Source organism: Ochlerotatus camptorhynchus, unplaced genomic scaffold (assembly GCF_037179485.1).
Source record: "Ochlerotatus camptorhynchus isolate MF236.1 unplaced genomic scaffold, CSIRO-AGI_Acam_v1.1 ptg000457l, whole genome shotgun sequence".
In the NCBI taxonomy this organism is placed as follows: Eukaryota; Metazoa; Arthropoda; class Insecta; order Diptera; family Culicidae; genus Ochlerotatus; species Ochlerotatus camptorhynchus.
In genome coordinates, this window is record NW_027040943.1 from 2,582,491 (window position 1) to 2,606,281 (window position 23,791).

Below are 23,791 nucleotides of genomic sequence, written 5' to 3' on the forward strand. Positions count from 1 at the left end.
CAATGAAGATCCAGAATGAAGAGTTACTCCTGTTTGTCTGTGTCAATAGGATCGTTCTGTTTCCCATACAAAATGTAAAACCAATACCGTATATCACGGAAAGTATGACTGGCTTAAACAGTCGTCATATATACCGACTTGTCAGCAGCCTTCGATAAGCTAAACAACCCCGTTGGGATTGCAAAACTACGTGCGATGGTTTCGCTCATATCTCACTAATCGTCAGCTGATGATTGCAGTTTTGATATTTTCCCAGCTATATCGGGGATATCTCAAGGAAGTCACCTAGGACCATTGATCTTCTTACTTTTTTTCAACGATGTGAATCTGGTCATCGAATGACTACGACTCTCGACGATGCAGATTATCTTAAAATCTATTTCCGGATCTGTTCGATTGGTAACTGTCACTTTTTTATCAGTTCGATGCCTTGCCAACTTGTGCAGTGTGAGAAGTGTTCAGTAATCAAATTTTCTCAGAAGCGGCGCCGGTGGTGTAGTGGTAAGCATGATTACCTCTCACCCCTGCAGGCCTGGGTTCAATCCCAGTCGGCGCCGCCGGGATGTTCTGAGGCATAACATCTCTGATCACGCCTTCCTTCGGATGGGAAGTAAAGCCGTTGGTCCCCGGTTCATGAGTTGATGGGTCGATAGGTAGGGTCCAGGTGTGGGAGCTACCTCCCTGGCGTCGGTAGCATTGGTGCTCAGCACGGAAAACAAGATCGACGGAAAACAAATAAAGAAAAAAAAAATCCCAGAAATAAAAGAACCGATTCTGTATAGTTATGAACTGTACATATGGGAGTTATTCTGGATTTGCAGCTAACGTACAACCAGCATATCTCGTATGTTGTCGAGAAGGCGTCAAGAACATTGGGCTTTTAATCTTCAGGATAAACATTTCTCCGACATCTACGTCGCAAAACACTGTACTGTTCGCTGGAGCGGTCTGTTCTGCAGTCTGGTACACGAACTACAACAATCGTGCTGAGAGAGTTGAGTCCGTTCAACGTCGTTTTCTTCGATTCGTTTATAGTAAACACCAGCTGATCGATTTAAAGCCGTTTTGAATTGGTAGAGATCCTTCTAGGACTTTGTTCGGACAGCTTACTGGGCAGAATAGACTGCCCCGCTCTCGTGGAGCAGATTAATGTAAACGTCCAACCACCAGCACTGCGGAACAACGTTATGTTGGGATTGTTACTTAGTCGCACTAACTACAGCATGAACGGTCAAGTCTCGCCGGTAGTCGACTTCTGCCTGCCACGACAGATGCTACGCAGAAGATTTGCTTCGTTTTTCGTTAAACCGTGACATAGGGGAAATGGCTCTAATGTTGGCCTATGGATCTAAGATTGGGCCCATCGCTAAAAATCTGCTATTTATCAATTTTATCTAGATGAACGCGTCATTGGGCCAGTAGCACTCACTAATGGATATTTTTGTTCGCCATTGAAAATTTAGTCGATTGCTGAATTTATGTATGGGCCCAAATTAGGAGCATTTAGGCCGACATTACATCAATTTCCTCTAGTCATTCTAATATATGTAGTTTATTCATTTGACCTTACTTTTATGTTAATCTTTTATGCCGTCATTGGAGCCAGCCTGTTGCTGTTAACAATAAATATGTAAATATTGCATTATATTGAATTTGTTTATAAGTACATACTGAACACTTAATATTGGCATGACACTAGTCGACATGAAAATCACGTATGTTTTATCAGAATTTTATTTGAAATTCAAGTGACGATACGTAGATCGTACGTTGGTCATGTAGAAATTATTGAAGCGGGATGTTTTAGGAGTTACGTGATTTTTCACGTAACACTAACATGAAGATTTTTATGAATGTTTCGTAGCGCTGCTGGTCATACTTTTTCAGTTCGTTGTTTACGCCAGGTTTACACTAGTGCTGGTTCTTAATGCTGATTAACCATAATTGGTGTTTAGTTTGAGCTAATTGAAGACACGGTGAATCATATTTTTTTCTTTAAGGATTTTGGTAAATTTGTTGCACAGGAGCATCCCGTCCTACAATATAAATGACAATTCAGCGGCAAGCTCATTTTCAATTCTTTAATGCTTGTTGTAGCAAAAGACGTGTGGCCTCTACCGTACTACTTAATCCCACTATAAAACCATCAATGTTCGCAGAAAATTACATTTGTTGTCTAATCGCAATCCTTTACTGCTGCCATCTATCAGCGGTTCAGGAGAATATATTTATCTAATGTTCAATTTCATACAATCAATGATGACTAATTAATGCTAGACGACTACTTTCACTTCGGAAGGGAAAGGAAGGTGTTAGGTGTTCGTTTTTGTGTATGAGTTGTGTTCCATTATGGAATGTGGTCTGTTACCTAATTGATTTTGATTGATTATTTACAGGAGGGATTTCAAACTTCTGGGGGAATAATTGATAATATACGTAATCTCCGATGACATTTATAAGAACAACGGTAGTGAAACAATACCAAATGTAATTATTGATTAATTGCTATGTCTATCCATGTTTTGTCCAGTATCAAAATGACTTTGAAATATAAAACATGTAGGTGTAAAAAATCAACGAATAATTAATCATAACAATTTGCGAAAATAACAATCAACTATAACATAGGTAGTTAAAAGCGAACTTGAACCTACTAAACGTTAGTTAAAACCACTAAAATGAAAATAAATGCTACACGGGTGTCCCTGGTAGGATAACATTATTATAAAAAAATAAGTATCGCTTAAATACCCACCAACGAAATCTTACGTGCACTTGTTTCGTTTGAGGCTAAATTCAAAATGTTGTATCGGGGGTTATTTTCCATAATTTTTCTTTATCTTCAATGGGAGTTAATTTTTAAACGTGATTTACACTGAAAAACAATTAAAAATTGTAGACCCCCCGACAGAACATTTCCATATTAGTCTCATATGAAATGGGTGACCCTAAGCTTTCGTTTGGTAGGTATTTCAGCGATACTGATTTCTTTTTTTAAATAAGTGTTTCTTCCAGAGATACCGCGGCTATGGAAGCTCAACTGAAAAAAAGTGATGTGATATAACTGAAATAAAACAATAAATAAAACGAAATAAGAGTTAACATCTCTTATTATTTAAATGATAGAAGTTTTTTAAATAAAGTTTCTTCTAAATTTTCTCTTCGTGTCTTACATACACACTTTAATCATTAAATATATGTACTTTCGCGCAATTTCCTAATAAAAATGAAAACAAAAAAAAAAGAATCTACTGTGAACGGGGTAGAGTTTTCCGGTCTCTACAGATAAGTCCCTCGTGAGTGAATCCAGTTCTGTCCGATTTCCACATTTATAAAAAAAAAACAAAATCTAGACTTTGCTATTAAAATATAAAACATTTCCTCAATTCAATAGTAGTATGCCGCCCGGCAAACGTGCCCATTGATTTATTGCGACCAACGAAGATGGCGGATCTCTCGGAGCTGCGACGAATAGTACTTATTCTCTATACCTCTCACTTTTAAGGTACTTTTGCAGCCTTAATCGACCCAATCCTCGTTTCCCTTTAACCACGTCGAGCCGGTCGCAATTAGAAAATTAAAGGTTATTGAGTTTCATCTACTATCAGCATGATCTGATGTGTCGCTTCCTGCGTACTTCGCACGCACTCGTTTTGATGCGTGATCCAGTCTTTTCGTTGACAGAAGGTCGAACAGTACGGCGTCCTCCGGCAGAGTGAACACTCGGCCAGCGCTTCCCGGTTGCAGTTGGCACACTGGAATAGGAATGAATGGTGATTAAAATAAAGTAGGAACCAAGGACCAAAGAGTATAGTATGCACTATAAAAAATGGAAAATTTCTCATACAAAATGTATGAACACAGACAAACAGACGTAGCTTTTTGAATAAGTTTTTCTTGCAAAGATTGTACCTCAAAAAGTAGGACCTCAGTAACGACATATCTCGAGCTTATCACGCAAAACCAGCTAGCTCACTCAGTCGCAAACAATGTTGCATGCAAGATAAACAGAATATATTTAGAAACGTCAAAGTGACCCGATGCCTCATTTAAAAAAAATGGATAATGATTCGACATTAAAAAAAAACTAGCACGAAATCGTCTCCTTTAATCAAAATTACGTCTTAAACAAAAGCTGTGATTGTAATGTAATGATCCCCACTCTGGCCACCCATATACACTTGTCTATGTGAAGACTTACCAAGCTTAAGCGTTAACACATTTTTTTAACTCTAAATTTGTTCCAAATTCAAATTATTAATTTTAATGCAGGTCCTCCAGCTACTACAATAACTTACCAGCTTTATGTGTTGTGATATGATTCTGCTTTGGAAATTCAGTATTTTAAACAGGTTTCACTTTGTCAGTATAACTATTGTTATCTTAAACTAAAAACTAAAACTAAATCTAAAACAACCTGTTACAACTCTGCATTTAACAAATTCTAGAAAATTTGTTTCGCTTAGCTGTTTGTAGCAATGCAAAGAGAAAATCGATGTCGAGAATCGATCTGTATACGCCCTTATGCATGCTCACTGTCGATTTTTTCTAAAGTCTTAACATTCGAAATTCTATGTACTTCGGTAGTACTGTACCAGGGAGGCAACTTCAAAATCATCTTCAGAACTTTGTTCTGAATCCTTTGAAGTGCTTTTTTCCTGATCGTGCAACAACTAGACCATATTGGCACAGCATAAAGCATGGCCGGTCTTAAAACTTGTTTAAATATTAGAAGTTTATTCTTCAGGCAAAGTTTGTAAGTATTCACTGTTTATACGAGGATACAAACATTTTATATATTTGTTACATTTGGCATGTGATCTTTAAAAGTTAATGGTCAAGTACTAATCCAAGATATTTCACTTGACTTGACCAAGAAATTGGAACTCCGTTCATAGTGACTACTACTACACTCATAAAATAACATAAAACATTTTTATTGGCGAATTTCCATTAAAATTCCACATGATTTTCATGTGTCCACACATAAACAGAATCCACTCAGAAGTACACATTAAGTTTATTAGACAAATGAATAATATCTGTGGTTTCACATGAATTTTATGTGTACACATTAGAACTATGTGTCCGACACATGTCATTTGTTTATCACATTGCAAAATTTCATGTGTGGGACACATGAAAATAATCATTACATTTTTATTAGTGTAGGTTTCAAAAAGGAAGCTCTAGGCTTATGTGGGAATATTATAAGTAGAGTTTTCAAAGCGTTCCCCTTGGAATCACCAAAAATATTTTCCCGAGAGAACATATTCAGATAATCCAACATTATTTTCAAAAGTTGTGTTCCTCAGGGCAGACAATCGCTTTTTAATTTTGCAAATCCCGCCAGATTACTTTCATGACAGGATCGAATGACATTTATCCAACGGATCAAGAGCTGCAGATCGTCGTCTATTATAATTGATTAGAATTTAACCCCGCATTTTGGTACTGAGGCAGCTCTTGCTTCAACTATTGAAGTCGTCAAGTTGGTTTCAAATGAAGAAATAATTTTATGTTTGATTCGTCTATGAAAAATGATGGCAACGCCACCACCGGCTCCATAAACCGATAAATGAAATAGTTTGCGTCCCTTTTAACCTTATTGTCAGGTTTAAGAAACGTTTCAGTTATAACGGCGATATGCACGTTTTGAACTATCAAAGAGTTAAATAGCTCGTTTTCATTATCTTTAAGAGATCGAGCATTCCAATTCAAAATATCCAGCATAGTTAGCTCCATTTACTTGCTGAACATTGTTAGCATAGATGTAGATAAAGGTATAGATGAATAATTTTAAGTCTTTAAGCTGTTTGTACCTACGTGTACGAATGTAGAATTTGTTCCTCGCTGGCCGTTGTTAACAGCAGAGAAATTAGTAGTCGGGAACGTGGAGCGTTTCTTACCTATTGCTTAGAACGAGATTGTAGGATCGCTTTGCAAGTCTTACATTCCCAAAAATTTGATTTTTAGTTTTCACCACAATTTGAACATTTAAATTTATAAGGATCTTCCTCGTCCTTTGCGTAAGAGGAATCACCACAATTCATGCATTTAACTGGCATGTAGCAATTTTTTGTTCCGTGACCCTATCACTGGCGCTTACGGCACTGGGTGAGGTTTTGGAAGTTTCCGCTTCACTCGGACATGGAGCAGAAGGCTAACTTTTTCTTAGGCCTTAAGGTTGTTTAGTTTACTAGACTTAAAGTGAACTAAATAAAATGCGCGAATCACCAGGACGGGATTTGATTTTCATTTTGATTACTTTTTTTTTCCTCTAATCGGGACCTAACACCACTGCGACCAGTAATTTGATCTATTGTAGTGTATACCGTGTCCTTAGTTTAGTGCATGTCGTATTACTTCATCACTATTGAGAAATGATGAAGTATTCGATTTTTTACAGTTGTCATTCTTGCATTTATCGCAAGGATCCGACTCTAATTGAAAGGTCCCGCTATTTATACCCTTCGGAGTGTTGAAACACCCAGCGCGCTCCTTTGTTAGTCAAAATTGGATTCCTTAGCAACAAAATGGCACCGATAATGACCATGCATCAGAACCCTAGTCTTAACCACTTCAAACTAGGGAACAACGAATAGAAGATTAGGAATCACATAGATGAAGACTAACTAACTCATTTGTTCCTTGTTTCAAGATCACCTTCGGTGGACAAAGCCGAGTCTTGTCACTATCAACAAGCCATAAAAAGTAACAAGGACTAAGATGCGTTCCTTTGATCACTGAAAAATCCGGTTCCCCTAGTTTGAAGTAGACATGACTAGGAATCGGTGGTAGATCTTACATCCCGTAACGTACAACGGAAAGGTGATCTACCCACGTTACGGGGTGATTACTTGGATTGGCGCAACTCCAAGTAATTTTGCCAAATCATCTTTGATCTGATCCAAGAATTCACCATTGGGCAGACCTTTCAAGCATTGGCGTCGCCTTAACCTCAATCTACCTGTGGACCAACTCTCAAAACATAAACAATTGTCAAAATATTGCTTGTAATGGATAGATATCGAGTTAACTAGAAGATTAAGTGTGTTTTTCAACCGATTCGAGTATGAATATGGCAGTAAATCTGGTTTTGAAAGTTGGTGCACAGGTAAAAAGTGAGGTTACGCGACGCCACTGCTTTCAAGACAACCTTAAACGGCGCCGGTGGTGTAGTGGTAAGCGTGATTACCTCTCACCCCAGCAGGCCTGGGTTCAATCCCAGTCAGCGCCGCCGGGATGTTCTGAGGCATAACATCGCTGATCACGCCTTCCTTCGGAAGGGAAGTAAAGCCGTTGGTCCCCGGTTCATGAGTTGATGGGTCGATAGGTAGGGTCCAGGTGTGGGAGCTGCTTTCCTGGCACGTCGGTAGCATTGGTGCTCAGCACGGAAAACAAGATCGACGGAAAAACAAACCAAAGGAAAAAAAAAAAAAAGACAACCTGTTTTAGAGTCGTAAGTGAAAAATTGGTGTTGCTTCTCAGTATACTTGAGATACTTGAGAAGACGTTTGGATCCTTCAAAGTTATCATTCAATAAACGACATTCACCCCGACGACCGATTTGGAGAGATATCTTGAATTTAACGAAGGTCAAAAGTTCCGTGCGAAGATCATGGAAATCAGAAGCGGTTATCATAATAGGGGGGACCTTTGCCTTCTTGGCACCGGGAATGTTTAATGGAATTTTGCTTGGATGATGGATCATTCTCATCATCCGTGATCATATCAAATTGATTGTTCAAATACATTTCATCAGAAGAGGGATCAAGAGATTGCCCCTTTCTTTTGGGTTTAGGTGCCATGGCGCCAGAAGAATCGATTTCCAAGCAGATTATTATAAGAATCCGAGGGATCGAAGAGGAAATTTCAAAATCGATGTCCAAGCAGGATTATATCGGGTAGAGTCCAAACAAAATAGAAAATTTGCAGGTAATTTTGAGCGCTGAAAAGTGCTATCTAAATTTGTTGTAACTTTAGGTAGCAGTAACACCGTAACACTTCCTTCAGCAAAAAGCAAATAGATCCACGCGCCAAGAGAGGACGATGCGGACTGGACACACAAAACCTAGTTTTTCCATATTAAGAAGGGAGTACACTTTGATTTTTCAAAAAAAAAAATGCATTTTTTTTTGCGTTAAAATGTTTCTTGGGATGTATCCTTTAATTTAGAAAAGACTCCAAGTCCGCCAGAATATTCCTTACCGCTTTACGAAGCGATTTCCTAAAACATGTACCGGCGCGCTGAGAGAGCAATTTTATCTTTAAATGCGTTTATCTCGAAACGGGGTTTTTCAAACTGGCGTGGGAGAGTAACCAGTTATCATCAAATTTGGATATCGCCTAGGTTTTCTTGTTCAGAATTAAATTCTGCTTAGAAATACGTATCCACATTTTCGATGGATTTTTAATCCACGATTTTGTAAGCATTTTTAGGGTGAAAAAATGGACTTTTTTTTCCTAAGGCTACAACTTTTGAAAAAATTAATTTAAAGAAAAATCGGAATACGTATTTCTAACCCAAATTTCATTACTAATCAGGATTTTTGTTCGATTTATGTTCCAGGATCACATGGAAAGGAGTATTTTCCTGGTGCACCGGCCACGGGGAGACGCCAATCGAGTTCAAAAAAATACAAATTGTAGTTTGAAGGATGACTAATAAATGGGTTATAACATATTTGCCCTCCCTGAGTGTTTTATTGCTTAAACAAATTAACGAAAATGCCTTACTTTTTGGACGTTTAAAGTGTACTACCCCCTTAACCAAATGGATAGTTTCAAACCCTATTTACATCATGAATTCAAATTGGGCCTCCCTTAGCTCAGTCGGTGAAGGCGCTGCTACAAAGCAAGACCATGCTGGAGGTGGCTGGGTTCGATTCCCGGTCCGGTCTAGGAATTTTTCGGGTTGGAAAATTTCTCGACTTCCCTGGGCAATAAAGATTGTACTTGCCTCAGAATTATACTAATGCATAATGGTACAGGCATCGAAAGCTCTCAATTAATAACTGTGGAAGTGCATCTAGAACACTAAGTTGAGAGCATGCAATAAGCTTGAAATGCGAAGAAGAAGATACAAATTGAATATTAAAAGTAAACTTTTGAATCTTAAGCAAGAAGATTTAAAAAATGTTCGTTTTGTAACTGTAATTAAACCGTTTTGGTAAAATGAGCACCCTGTTGGGGTGGTATGAGCGACCTTCTTATAAACAACTCTTGAGGTTTTATGAAGGGTCAACAATTAACAGTTTTAGCATAAAAGATTTAACAGAAAACTATTTTCTGTAGAATAAATTAAATTTCGAAAATACTGCCTATTTAAGGATATATTTTTTCAGTCTTGTGAATGATGGATTTTTATGAAAGGAATAATGCAAAACTGAAGAATTTAAGTTGAAATATCAGTTGTGCTCATATTGCCCCGAATGAACTTAAGTAATATTTTGTTAAAACAATCTTTAATGTTTATTAAAATTGAGAAAAACATCGTGTCATATAAGAAACCAATGATAATTTATAAAGAAGCCTAAGGAATATCAACGATAAGTAATAAGAAACTACTGATAGACCTTATTTTCTGATTCATAAATCTTATAACAGTTTTGACATTTTGAGCTAGTCCAACAATTTTCGAATATTTGCTCTAGAGAAAAGTATTTTGTTAGACTTAAGGTGATTTCCTGTAGCGTCCTTTTGCGTGTTAAATATTAAGGTTTCTGTGAATGTACGTAGCTTAAACTACTACTTATTGTTTGCTGCGGAGAAGCAAGCATTGTCTGAAATTTGCAGATGTATAAACCTCGTAGATCTTGAGTTGTGTGCTCTTGAAATTGCGAGGTGTTATTGGAAAATTGACTCTACAAGGAAACACCTGAAATGAAATGGATAGTTGAAGTAGGCAAGCCAAGCATTAAGCCTGCAACATATTTTTTGTAAAATATGTTCAATAAGTTGGTTTTTATGCGGGTGACCACATTGCCCCACTTTCCCCTAAGTATGGTCTTGTCTGTTCACCGCTAAACCTCTATTCACCACTCATTTTATTCAAAACTTGCTGAAAAAGTTCACTAAACAAGTTTCAAATATACATTTAACAGACTAATTCACTAATTTAGGATGCCCCCTAAGTGGCATAAGGACGGCCCCTTAAATGGTTGAAAAATGTCGAAATTACAAAAATTAAATACGGCCCACTCTCAACAACTCGATATCGAGTTACCATAGAAAAAATGAATTATGAATTTCATAACTCGATAGTTCCTTCAATTACGAGTTGTATTTCCATTATGGAATGAGCAGCACATTTATTGATAGCATTTTTTGGATGTTTTATATGTTTCCCGTATGCTTATGAAATGACCTTCAACTTCGTCGGTGCTTCAACTTCAAGATAACTTAAAAATATTCTAAATTGATTGACGAACGTTTTAGTAGAATAATTGTTTACCTGTAAAATGGAAAAACAACGTAAAAGGTGTAAAAATATTCGCAATACACTCATTTCTGTTTTATTTTTGATCGTGTGTTTTCAATTTTCAACCAACTTGTTTCAAAAAATCACAAGAAACTCCGGTGGTATTGAAAATGCCGTAGGGGTAAGAGGGGCATAGTGAGCATCCCGTGCACCAGCTTGGACTTCCGGTCGTTAGGTACAAATTAATTGGTAGTAGGATCAATATCATAATGATATTGAACCTACTACCAGTTGATTTGTTTCATGCAGCTAGAGATCCAGGACCAAACTGCGGGATGTTCACTATGCCCCTCCTCCCCCTACCTGGGGGCCATGAGGGCAAAATAAAAAAAAAATCAAAATCACGTAAAAACAGACTTGAGTTATTCTAACGTTGTAAACGTAATTTTGCTCTAAAGTGAGCGGTAAACGGGCACCACACGTTATTTTGCAAAATTAAAAATATTAATCTTTCAACAAAAATGTTTACTCAATTGTTTTAGAAATGCAGAGCAAGCTAATATCAGACATCCGAAAATATGTAACATGTGGTTTTCAGAAGATAGTAAGAATGCAAACGTTTTGCAGTGTTGCGAATATAAAGGTTTAAACAGAAGGTAGTCGCTTACCTATTATAACTTATCGATTGATAAACTGAATAATTACCTTTTTGTTGGCATGAACCGAACCGGGTGGTAATTGACTACTGATGTTGTTCTGCTCTTCCAGTTGCGTCACAGTCAGGATTGCAGCGTCCCGTTCACGCTGTAACCGTTCCAACTGGCGATCGTGCACATCATGAACTTCTGCCAGGCATTTATTCATTTCCTGCATCGCCTTGGACACTTGGGAGCAAAGTGCTTTCAGCTTCTCGAATGGTAGATTCGTTTCCGTAATTACTACAAGGGAAATAAAGTTGATTAGAATAGGAGACCATGTGGCGTGCATGTGACGTAGGAAATGTCAGCTATTAAGACTGTTGATATGATTATTCATCATGCTCTGCGGCCTTTACCTGCTACAGGGCGTAAACTTACACTGAGTCGATTGGTCGACGTATTCTGTGGCACTCTCTATTCCTTCGGTTAGGGTTTGCCATGGTTCCTCTTTGGTGGTGATCGCGAGCTCATTTTCAATCTCTTGCTGTTCCTGTTGGACCACCTTCACCGTTGTGGTCGTAGTTGTGGTGCTGGTATTGTTGGTGATTATCGGTGTTGCATTGATAGTGGCTGCTGCTTGATGAATTTGTTGCTGTACTTGATGCTGTTGAACCTGTTGTTGTTGTTGTTGCTGCTGCTGCTGCTGTTGTTGAACCTGTTGCTGCTGGACCTGTTGTTGCACTTGCTGTTGCTGTTGTTGTTGTTGTTGTTGCTGCTGCTGTTGCTGTACCGTATGACTAACGGTGGTATTCTGGTGGTTTACGGCGGTTGTTGTAGTACTCGTGTTGCTGATGGCGCTGTTGCTAATGTTATTGATGTGGATGTTGTTATTACTAGTGTTTGTGTTGTTATTTACAATAATTCTCTTCTTTTTCTCCGGTTGCTCGGGTTCTATTTGATTTCGCCGCCTCCGCTTGTAGGGTGTAAACAATCGTACCGGTCCAGAGGCAGCTATAAAAGAACATAGTATATTAATTGAGACAATAAGGTCAAAGAAAACAGTATGAAGTTAACCTGATTCATCATCACAACAGGCTGAGCAGGTACAGCTTGTGGCGTGAGGCGTTAGGATTCCTTCATCGATCAACGCCTGCAAACTGCGTCCACCGTAACGAATGGACCGCTTCCAGTCTTTACTTGAGCCCCGACCACATATATTCTCAAACTCGCTAGGAGTATACCAGCCATCCTTATGCTTTATACATTTGCCACGGCCACCGGAACCCAGCCGACTTTTGTATAAATCTCCCGTTGTTGTTTTGCAGCGTACCGGTAGAATGTCAAGATTATTTAGTCTGTCGATGACGCTGCTCTCTAGACGGTATTCTTGCTGCTGTGACTGATGTTGAACTTGGTCCAGAAGTGTCTGTTCATCGTGTATTACCTGTTGCTGTTGGTCCGTTCCTTGCTGTTGGATTACGATATGCGTTGGCTTGAGATCACCGCTCAGATCTCCTACAACGGTACTGCCCGATACGAAACCGTTGTTATCCACGCAGATCATCGGTTTGAAATGTTGTATCTGGTCCGGGGTGAGCACATTGAAGGTAGTGCCACCGATGAGCGTCCCGACCGGTAGCGATACCGGCACTTGGACGACCGTATTTCCCGACTGGACATCGGCTGTGGTAACGAGACGAGTACGGGGTGGTAATGCTACCTGCGATGGGTAAATTATGGATTGTTAGCGTTGATGGTCAATATGTTTTGCTGCTTGGCCTGCCGCCGTAGACGTCTACTTTTGGTATCGTGATCCATGTTTAAATTTTATGAATTATTATCGCGATTTGAAGTGTCCACAGACTAGAGATTTAAGTTTTGTATTAAGCGTGTGTGTTTGTTTGGACATCACATAATTCTACATTATTCAGAATGTGCCACGCCACGTAGATCATAAGATATAACATCATTCTACAACAAACATTCTGCAACACGTTGGAATTGATTATACGTAAGTAATTTAATGGGATCGTCCTGTCTTGCCAAGGATATTTTCGGGTTGGAAAATTTGTCAACGTCACTGGCCATATAGTATCTTAGTGCCTGTCACCAGTTACCAGTTTCGATAAAGAGAACAGAAATAACGTCTAACTAATAGACATTTACCTTTCCGGAGATATACGTGAACGAACGTTGTTGCGGTGAACGTGAGTACGTTGGATGGCAAGTAGTGGGTGTTTGCTTATGTCGTTTTCGTTTTTGCGGTGTAGCACCGGTGTAGTGTAAGCAGGAATAAGCACGAGTCTTTGACAGCTCAACATCATTTGTTTGTAAACAAAGGTGCATCCTATATCTACACCTTAAATTATTTCGGTGTACGGCAGTGTAGCACCGGTGCAGCTACACCGCAAAAACGAAAACGACATTAGAGGCGCCGAAAACAAAGCAGATATTAACGAGTGTTTAGCGACGCCTACGTAGGACTAGATGAATAAACGTCTCAAAATTTAAATATATGGCACTTTTTGATTATTTGGGTGAGGAAATCCTGCATTCATATGTATTTCTAGGAGATGAAAACAAACTTCAGATAAATCTTTCCGACTTCACCATACACTAACACTAAGACTAACACTAAAAAAAATGTATTGGGTGAAAACACAATCAGGGTAGATGGCAACAGTGTCCGTAAGTTGTTATTCGTTGTCCCACCCGGGGATGTAAACTAAATTGAATATCAGGCATAACATTTGATAACGGCACAAAAGCATTTGTAAACAAACTTTCTAAGGCCCTTTAATCGCGAACCAAAGTACGCCCGCGCAAACCAACAACATCATCGGATAGGGGCAACTTTCCACCTTTCCGAAAGTGGTATCGGTTTGCGTGGGCGTATTTTGCTTCGCGTGAAAAAGGCCTTAGAAAGTTTGTTTACAAATGCTTTTGTGCCGTTATCAAATGTTATGCCTGATATAATGCTGAGGATTTGCTGTCTCCTGTTTTGCTTATGGTCTAGTTTATGTGATGTCATGTTTATTTTTTATTGAAAACCAAGGGTGTAGAAGAGATTGCCAGCTACTCGGCCAGTTCTATATCGGTGCATCCATTGATATTTATAAAACAAGGATATTTTTTGCGACGTGAACGCTGGCAATTTATTTTACCTTCACGTTAAAGGTTTGTTATAAGACTTTTTAATAAGAATTAACAATTCAATGGGAATTTTTTAAATATTTCCTTAAGAATTATGAGAAAAAATCCTAACGAAATCCAAAGAAATCCTGTGAAAAATTCCTAGAAAAATCTAGAATGAATTTAAAGAAACTCCCTGGAACTGAGCATTAACATACTGATTTCTGTCGCACGGTATAAAACTTGGAACAACTTCAAGCAAAAGTTGTATGGATCCGTAAGTTGATATAATCATGTATATTAGATCTGAGTCGTGAAGTTAATTCTTATTTAATTTGATTATATTAAGTGATCTACTATCCAGTTTCTTACAATTATTATGTTCCAAATTGATTGTGAAATGATAGTTATAGCATGCAATCGTTTTTTAGAAAATTGTCTTTAGGGTTTAGGGTTCAGCCTTGGAAATGCCTCAGCCATAAACAATTTGATGATCTGACCTTCAATAAACATGTGCATTTCGAAAGAACGATTGGGAGAAAAGTGCCCTTAGGAGTAAATCGATATTTATAGGTATCATAAACAGAAATTCGGTATCATTTTTGGCCTTAATTGTTTATGGGGATGAAGTTCAAAAATAGATAAAAATACCGATTTACCGAGAACAAGGCAATTGATTCTGATACTCTGACGTAAAAATTTACCCATATTCTAAGGTTTATTGATTTTTCCCGGCTCTCCTGTCGAGATTGCGGGATTTTTCCGGTTAGTCTTTAAATTCCCGGTTCACCGGCCACCCTGGGACTGCAGTGATGATAAAAATAATAATAATGAAAATGCTTGAATTGATATTCCAAACACCATCTAAATTTTTGAGGATAGTTAGAAGCCTCCCTTAGCTCAGTCGGTAGAGGCGCAGCTACAAAGCAAGACCATGCTGTAGGTGGCTGGGTTCGATTCCTGGTCCGGGAGAGTATGAGCATGATTGTACTTGTCACACAATTACACTAATGCAAAACTGGTACAGGCATCGAAAACTCTCGATTAATAACTGTGGAAGTGCATCTAGAACACTAAGTTGAGAGCACGATCTAAGCTATTAATATGCGATAAGCAATAATTTTGAAATACAGAAGAAGAAGTTCATTGGGATAAAATTTAGGATTTATTAAGAAATTATCCATTTGGCAGGTTATCTGCTAGATTTGAGTGATTTTTCCTAAGACTTTTACAGTTACCCGATTGTTCAAATTCTCCCCTTCCCAATAGTTTTATTGGTTTGCGTGGGTGTACTTCGGTTCACGAGAAAATAGTATTACACGTTTTGTTTACAAAAGATGATATGCCTTTTTCGAATGTTACGCGAAAACATTGAGCAATATTTCCGATAAATCAATAATCGGTAAACGAGAATAATTATTAAACGCTAGCGAGAACGAGAACGAACAAGTTTATATGTAGGTTTTTAAACATTATTCAACGTAACGACAGATTGTAGCATTATAAGTAAAAAATTAATAAGTAAACGAAGGGAAAGAGATGAGATTCATGAGACACTAATCACTATAAAAGGGTCAAATCCTTCTTTCAGATATGCATTTTAAAAGAAGTAAAAGGGATCTAAAAGTTTATTTCCCGGGATGCTGGAATCCGGGGAAATGTCAAAATCCTGACCCAGCCACTTTCTTCAACAATAAAGTTCTTGATATTCTATTATTGCTTTTGTAGATTAATTTACAACTTTTGTAAGTGTGAATAATATAATAATATAAAATAAATCTAAAAAAATAGTACTACACTGAAAGGCAGAAAGCCTTATTGTGTTCAATGCTGCATTTAAAATTGCATTTACATCACTAATAACAGGTTCATTTCAAGTGTTTCGATTGTCTACACCTTATTCGAGATGTGGCATGGTTTCCACTTCCATCCAATCTTCAAGCTTGAGAGTTGAATAACCGGCATCGTATACACTGCAAACTTTTTGGGTTATTTAACAGCAATAACCTACACGCGTAACAAGGTAGCATTTTCTATTCTCTCTCACTCTGTTTCTGAGTGTTAACCAGAGTCAGCTCATGGGCTTTTTTGCATTTATTTTTTGCTCTATACTTTCATTTTCAAGGATTTACAATGAATGCATCTAGTTGCTACTGCTGCTGCAGCTCACAACTATAGCTGAGCTGTACCTAGCTGAGAATATGTAGTGCTTTGATCGAAAGTGAATTTGTTGCCCCTGGCTAGGCAAACTTCTTTTTGTTTCTCGCTTGATTCAGATGTCTATTTCGGTGCATATGCAAATTAGTTTTAAAATTAAGTCAACTGCCTTGGTTTGTGCCTTCGATTTCTCGACACATTGCATTTACGCTACGTGTACTGGCGGCTTGTTTCTGGCTTCTTTTACGACACTCATACACATGGTGGCAGGCAAGACACAGGCATGAAATGAAAATGTAGATCGCATTGGAAATAACAACACTTAAACAGAGACGAAGCGAATCAAACAAGACAACACTGTAATAAGTGTGCCACTATCGACTGATTATGACCTTATCGAAAAGGAAACTAACCTTTTTAAAGATTCACGTGTGACGAAGACCACAGCTGCTGGCAACTGAAAGCAGGATTTAAAAAATGTAAACAGAAATCCTATTGGACGCTAGCGACTAAACGGACGACTCCTCGTTGAGCCGAATCTCTTCAGTACTTCGGTTTGTTTATTTGCGTACTAGCACCAGGCATGGTGTCGGGAACAATGTTATGTTGTGGTGGCAATGGCAAACAGAAGTAGTAGCAGTCGCGAGAACCCGAACAAAGTCACTATAAAAAACGTAAACAAAAATACTTTGAAAAATATTCGTTCATCATCGACTCCCCGTGTCTCGAAGAACGAAAGATCACGGCCTTCGTCTCGTGTTATCCAACACATATCCACGTATTTCGCGGCGCAACATACAATAAAAGCTTCCTCGAATTCTCCCATCATAACATTTTGGTCGTGCGAACTCGCCCCACTGCGCTCTCGCACACACGCACCGGATTTACCGATAGACAGCTATTCAGAGCAACGAGCGAGCAAGTCGAATGGGCGAGTGAGTGAGCGCTGGCAATCGTGGTCGCAGCCATGCCATCGTCGTCGTCTTCGCTATCGACGTCGTGGACGACAGCGAAAAGCAACAGAGCGAGCGAGCGATACGAAAATCAAATATGGCGTTCGGACTGATTGCGCAGTGCTGCCAAGAACGGTGTCAGAGAAGCCAAAGGGTTGACCACTTTATTTATGATATACATTTTAGGTCAACCGAGCTAATCCGTGAAAAAGTACCACAGAGGTATTGCGCGTTTCACACCAAATTGGACTAATAAGCGCGTTGCAAGTTTACTTTTAATCGTCTTGGTGTCTTTGGTGCACTTATTCCTTATGATGCAAGCAATAAGTGCTCCGAAGACATCAAAACCAAGGGACTGCTAAGCCAGCATTTTTCTGTTGTCTGCTATTTATCACTCACACACATATACCCAACGCAATACAAACACATGCGGTGTAAGCGACAGCTCTAAAATATGCAATACAGTCACAAAGTTCGTATGTGTTGTTCAAGTTTGTTATGGGCTATAAATTTATAGACCAGTTAAGAGGGTACTGTCAAATTTGTGAAATCCCATAGTGGAAACATTTGATGTTAGTCCCGTGATCAAAACCGATTTGACGGAAACGTGCACTTTTATCACACTTTTTGCATTTTTGGGACAGTCCAGTTTCAGATGCAATCAGCAATACAATGATATGTATTGTTACCATACAATAGAATTTATTGTACTAACAATAAATCGTATTCTTCAATGCACGACGTGTAAATATTTACATCATTAAAAATCTCATGTCGTTTTCGTTTTTGCGATGTAGCTACACCGCCGAACACCGAAAAAAAGGGTGTAGCTATCAGTTGCACCTTTGTTTATAATCAAATGATGATGAGCTGTCAATGACTCGCGCTTATTACTGCTTGCTCTACACCGGTGTAGTGTAGCAAAAACGAAAACGACATCAGGTAATGATAACTTTTTGATCTTTGAAACAACGCGAATGAAAAAAATGAGAGCTAGTGCGTCCAGGGTTTGTCATGATAACCTGTTTTTTTTTCAAAAAAACGTAAATATTTACGCTGTGTGCAGCGAAGAATTTTCCACAACGATATAATAACCATACAATTTAATATTACCACAATAGAATCTATGGTCAATAGAGAAATCTACAATAGAACAAGGGCGTTGTATCTGATGTATCTTAACCATAGACAAAAGTACTTTTTTCCGAACAAACTTTAGCATTAATGGTATTGTTTTTCTATTTTTGAAAATTCTTACTATATGGGACGTACTGTAGACCTATTATTATAACAATATGCTAATTTTACTTGTATGTTATACGTACAATAAGATCGGTTGTTGGAAATAGAATTAGTTGTAATTGAATTTTATTTTATGGTAATTGCATGGCTATTTTTTCCGGGCAGAATGAATGCAAGAAGCCGGGTCGTGTCTACAAGCAAAACAAATAATAAAATTAAATGTCCGCTTGGTAATAGATAGAAACGATAGACCACGACCAATTGGACTACATATGTACCTGGCTGTATGCTTAATTTTTACAGTAGGTATCACAAATAAATTAAGTTACGGCATTTGATTCTACCTATATGTTATATATACACTAAACGTTCGACAATCATTAAAATCGTTTACCAACTATCCACTAGAGCCCAATAAGTAAAATTTGCCTGTGCTGATTGACGCAATTTTTGACAGAGATCAGCATTTGGCTACCATATACCAATTTCAAATAGTACATTTCAGTTAGCGAACGTTTAGTGTAATATATTATATTTTGTTTCATTGTAGGCAAAATGCACAGCATTAGAAATAGATTTTAGTCCGTTTTGTTCCCATTATTTAGGGAATCAGGGAGTGTTGACTGTGTATTGTTTCACGGGAGACCTGATGTTGGTTAGGCTGGTTACACTTAATAAAAGACCAGGTCTAGGGGCACGCAATATCCTTTAACTCCAACGCAGGCAACGGCTGAAATTAAATTAATTCTATTAACTACTGCTTTATTTACATTAATTACACAATGTAGAACATTAACTACTTTTTAACTCTATTGATTACAGTTAAAATTTCGTAATTAAAGTACATAAATTACATTTTCAATACTTTTAATTACATAATTATCGGATAGATAATTTTAATTACCGTCAGTACTGCTTCAAACCGCATTAATTACTTTAAGTACTTTTGATTGTATTTTAACTTCATGCACCGGTTCTTTGTATTGCGTGCCCCTCGGACCAGGTGATAATTATTTTGAAACGATTAAAAACTAATGAGAAACTAATTTATTCTAAAACTTTGGATCCGCAAGGAGATCTCAGGAGAGCTTGCCGAGCATCATGTCCACGAGCAATGAAATGACCGCAGAACGGAGCCTCATAAACAGCAATGTCGGCCAGCACTACACGGTAACCGCAAAATACCCAATAATGACTACAAAGAAAGCATTTTCGAGGGAGACTGGGACTACCCATTAAATGAGTAAACAGATTACTTTGCATCGAAATTGGCACTTTTTCACCCATTAATGGGTATTTTCCAGTTACAGTGCATGTCTGAAAAGAATAAAATCATTACTAGTCTGTCAAAATGTACTTCAGAACTATTTTCGCTCAGGCCAACAAAGAATAAAATTATGTCAAAATGTAATTCTGTTGTGTTAGTGTGCACGAAAAGAAAATGATTTTTTATATTGCAGATTTCACATCTCATTAGACATTCGAATACATTAGTATCGCTTGCCAATACTGTTCTAAAACCGCTACTGCTTTGTAATAAGTTGATATCTAAAATTTCTGGCCTGTTCAAAAATATGCATATGAAATTATTTTTTGATTAATAGAAAATTTTATTGGCAAGTGTCTACGGTCCTAATAGACGAGTGCACGGGTGAACTTTTGTTCATCTAGTAAAAAAATGACGTAACAGCTTTACTGTTTACTAAAAATGAACACATGAATAATATTCGCGTAATGTTTGAAACGGGCCTATCAACTTATGTACAAAAAACGTGTTAAGCCTTTTTCGCGCGAACCGAATACGACCACGCAAACTAACAACACCATCGGGTAAGGGAAATACTTTCCTTCCCGATAATGCTCTTGGTTTGCGTGGGCGTACTTCGGTTCTCGTGAAAAGGACCTAGCAAGTTGTTTACAATAGTTGATAGACCCTTTTCAAATGTTACGCGAGCATTATTCATGCGCTCATTTTTAGTAAACAGGGTCCCGATGTTGTGTCATTTTTTTTCAGTAGATGAACAAAAGTTCATCCGTGATTTCTAAAAAATGTATATGGACTATTATTTACACGGGGGAAAAAAGAAGGGCAGTACATCCTCTAAAAAACTATCGACTTAGTTTATGCTTAATAAAAACTGGAGATTTCATAGACTCGTAAACCACGGAAATTCGCAACAAGAACATGAAAATACCATTTCTCTCGAAAATAGGAATAAGTTCACTTCTGTTTTCCAGATCCTATCTACTTTACAATTTTATCAACCAAAATTTATATAAAAAGTTTATGAATAAAATCAAGTATTTCAATAGTTGCTCACTCGAATTCTATAGTATTCAATTGAAAGGAATAAAGAGCACACGAAGAAGCTGATGTAATGATGGATTGGCAAACATTGGACGGACCGGAAAATTATGATTACCTGTGCTATTATTGCAATAATTGTATAAATACAAGTGCATAACAAGATAAATGCGCTCATCATAACTCTTATAATTTTCAATTATCACTATGTTTGTTTACAGCAACTTGTACATTAACGAACGAAATTTTTTCATTAAATAAAAAAAATATTGATGAAAAAGTATCGACCGTTTGATTTTAAGAACGCCATGCCTTGCAATTAATTATCCACCACTGCAAGGATCACTTTAGATTATTAGAAGACTGAAGTAAACCAAATCTACCTAATGCTTTAAATTTGTTATCAATAGGGTCGACCAAAACTTTTGAGCTTTCCATGAAATCACTCCATCTGGCAGCCCTGGTCGTCGTTCCCGAATGGGGCCCTCATTGATGGAATGTTCGTCGTGTTGCGATTCCGAAACGATCCTCGTTTGGATGCTTTTTCACCCACACGAATACACTCTCAACTGGACCCGATATACGGGGCACCATTTTTCCACGTTCAACTTTTTCTTCTTTCCGATGATGGCTATGATGTCCCAATACACACACGCAAATTGCACAAAACATCGATCTCTGATCTTCGCAGATCCTTCGGAAATCCCATTTCCCCATCACTAGACACCATTTTCCGTCAATCACTAGTAGATTTTCCGCGGCAGGCCTCCGAAAGTGACAGCCGAGCGATGGCAGCGCAGTTTTTCCTTTTCTTTCGGATGTAGCCTGCTGGCGCTCGTGCATTGATTACCTCATCGCCATTTTCGAGTTTGACATGTTCTTCGGCTTCGTCGGAAAGTTCCGGAATGTCCGAATCCATCTTTTTTCGGGTTTCGGGAACGCGAGCGGAGTTTTGTTGCTATTGCTAGCGGAAACTTATTAGCTTCCCGATCGCGGAGCGCGCGGACAAAATACCTCCGTAAAATTTGTTCACTACACACCGACGAGGCGACGACGACGACGATGATGATGACGACGACGACGACGACGGCTATTGAACGACCGACCGATGGACGAGAATTGGATGGAGGCAAAAAAAATACGTATACGTACAGGAAAAAGCTCACTACTTTCTTGACACGACTGAAACGAGAATGTGTACGCGGTTCGCCTCGACGACCCGAATTTTGACTCTATAGATGATAGAGGTAGTCCGCTATGAAACTTGCTGCGCGAATGTGCCTTTTCTTTGTACGGCGCTTTGCACGAAGACGATGGATGACTACTAACTGATGGTGAAGGAGAAAAAAATTGTAGCAGTGCAACGGCACACTCTCCGAGCCAGCGTTGCCAGAAGTACTGTTAGTTGCTAATGGTGTTTGCTGAAGGACTCCAACGGTACTGTTTGTAGTGGTGAGTGTGGCGGCCAATAAGCAATCGTGTTGGATTTTTACGTTTGTTTTGGTCGATGTCATTTTTCATTCATAAAGTATGCTTATGTCCTATTATGAAGATGCAGAGGTTGCTGTATAAAATTCACAAACATATTTCTCGCGTAACATTTGAAAAGGGCCTATGTCCAAAATGTAAACAATCCAGAAAATTAATTGTAAATTTTTCCGCCAGTATTTAATTCCTATATAAATAAATTGAAGTATTTTAGGCATTTATAGTGTTCACAATAACAATAGTAACTATATCTCAGTACACAACATCCAAAACATGCGAAACGTTTTCAAAAATACATGAAAATCGATAAAAATTTAATATCACAGTAATAAGCCTTTTTGTGAATCTTTAAATGGTTAGGCCCTTTTTGTTAAGCCGTTGTGCTTGTCATCATAAATTGTAGGCCCTTTGCTAAGCCTTTTCTTAACGTCAAATAAATCATCGGCCCTGCCTCAAGCAGTAGGGCCTAGCTTTGATTTGAAATTTTTCAATCATCGGCCCTTCTACGTCGCTAGGCTTATGAATGGAACCTCATCGAACGAAAAAAATATATGTTAGGCCCGAGGTTAGGCCGTTTTAGCATGAATGATTGGAAAAATTTCGTGGATCGGCCGTTTTTAAAATCAAGTTATTTTTAATGATTTTTATCGATAATGCGGAACATTCCTATACGACTGGTAGCTAATTACCAGTGCTACAGAATGGTATCAAAAATCGGTTTGTTTACATTTTGATCATAGGCCCTTTTCAAATGTTACGCGAGATTTAATCGTGACAGCACTGCCCATAAAAGCATATCGGTTCCATCTGGAAAAACAGCAAGCCGAGAGAAACGCTGTTGGAAATTTATTTGTTCATCCTAGTTTTGGTATTTTTTACGATATTTTCCGAACAAAACATGTAAATTTTAGTACACAGTGTAAAAACAGTAGTTTACAATCAATTCTAATGGATTGCGACTGGCGTTTATGAGGCACAGCTCCTCGGGCCAATTAATCGAAACTCCAACAACAACAACAACAAATTCTAATGGATAACTCATTTCTGGCAAACATTCATATGGGACTGTTATGCTTTTATGGACAGAGCAGTATGAATTCAAAATATGGAATTTATTTTAAACAAATCAAGCTGAACATTGCATTAGGTCCTAATGACAGATTCTTTTCGTCGACTTTCTCTTTGCATCCTCACAGCCATGTTAAGACGTTGCCAGTTGATTTCAGCACACAGATCGACGAAACAAGCTATTATCTACCATTTTATACAACAAACACGGCAAGAAACGGTTCAGTACCTAATTTATTAACGAAACAGAAAGTCGATGATGAGAATCGATCAATGTTATTTAGGACCTACTGCATTGTTCAGCTTGAATTTCCTACCGTTACCTGCACTCTAACATTATAGTACCCATTAATGAGTACAATTTCTCCCATTTTGAAGTAAAGTG

General features: G+C 38.1%; 1 protein-coding gene across 2 annotated transcripts; it reads right to left on the bottom strand.

Annotated features, from left to right (window-relative positions):
- Nucleotides 1-3,092: 3,092 nt before the first annotated feature.
- On the bottom strand, nucleotides 3,093-22,170 carry LOC135712049 (deformed epidermal autoregulatory factor 1-like). 2 transcript variants are annotated; one of them, XM_065235028.1, is made up of 5 exons: nucleotides 21,701-22,170; nucleotides 12,136-12,781; nucleotides 11,500-12,072; nucleotides 11,129-11,361; nucleotides 3,093-3,755 (listed from the first exon to the last, which is right to left on the bottom strand). In XM_065235028.1, exons 1-5 carry the CDS (start codon nucleotides 21,767-21,769, stop codon nucleotides 3,585-3,587), a joined length of 1,692 nt encoding a protein of 563 aa, XP_065091100.1. In that variant the 5' UTR covers nucleotides 21,770-22,170; the 3' UTR covers nucleotides 3,093-3,584. The 2 variants fall into 2 exon arrangements, with proteins under 2 accessions (XP_065091100.1, XP_065091099.1); XM_065235027.1 differs by lacking the exon at nucleotides 21,701-22,170 and adding an exon at nucleotides 21,595-21,694.
- Between the last annotated feature and the right edge of the window lie 1,621 nt (nucleotides 22,171-23,791).

What these genes read in the sequence shown, in the direction of transcription:
- LOC135712049 (XM_065235027.1), bottom strand. Translation starts at nt 21,693, where the DNA reads ATGCACGAGCGCCAGCAGGCTACATCCGAAAGAAAAGGAAAAACTGCG. An exon ending in CTGTTGTGATGATGAATCAG is followed by an intron (nt 12,073 to 12,135) that starts GTTAACTTCATA and finishes GTTCTTTTATAG; the next exon opens with CTGCCTCTGGACCGGTACGA. An exon ending in CGTCGACCAATCGACTCAGT is followed by an intron (nt 11,362 to 11,499) that starts GTAAGTTTACGC and finishes TTTCCCTTGTAG; the next exon opens with TAATTACGGAAACGAATCTA.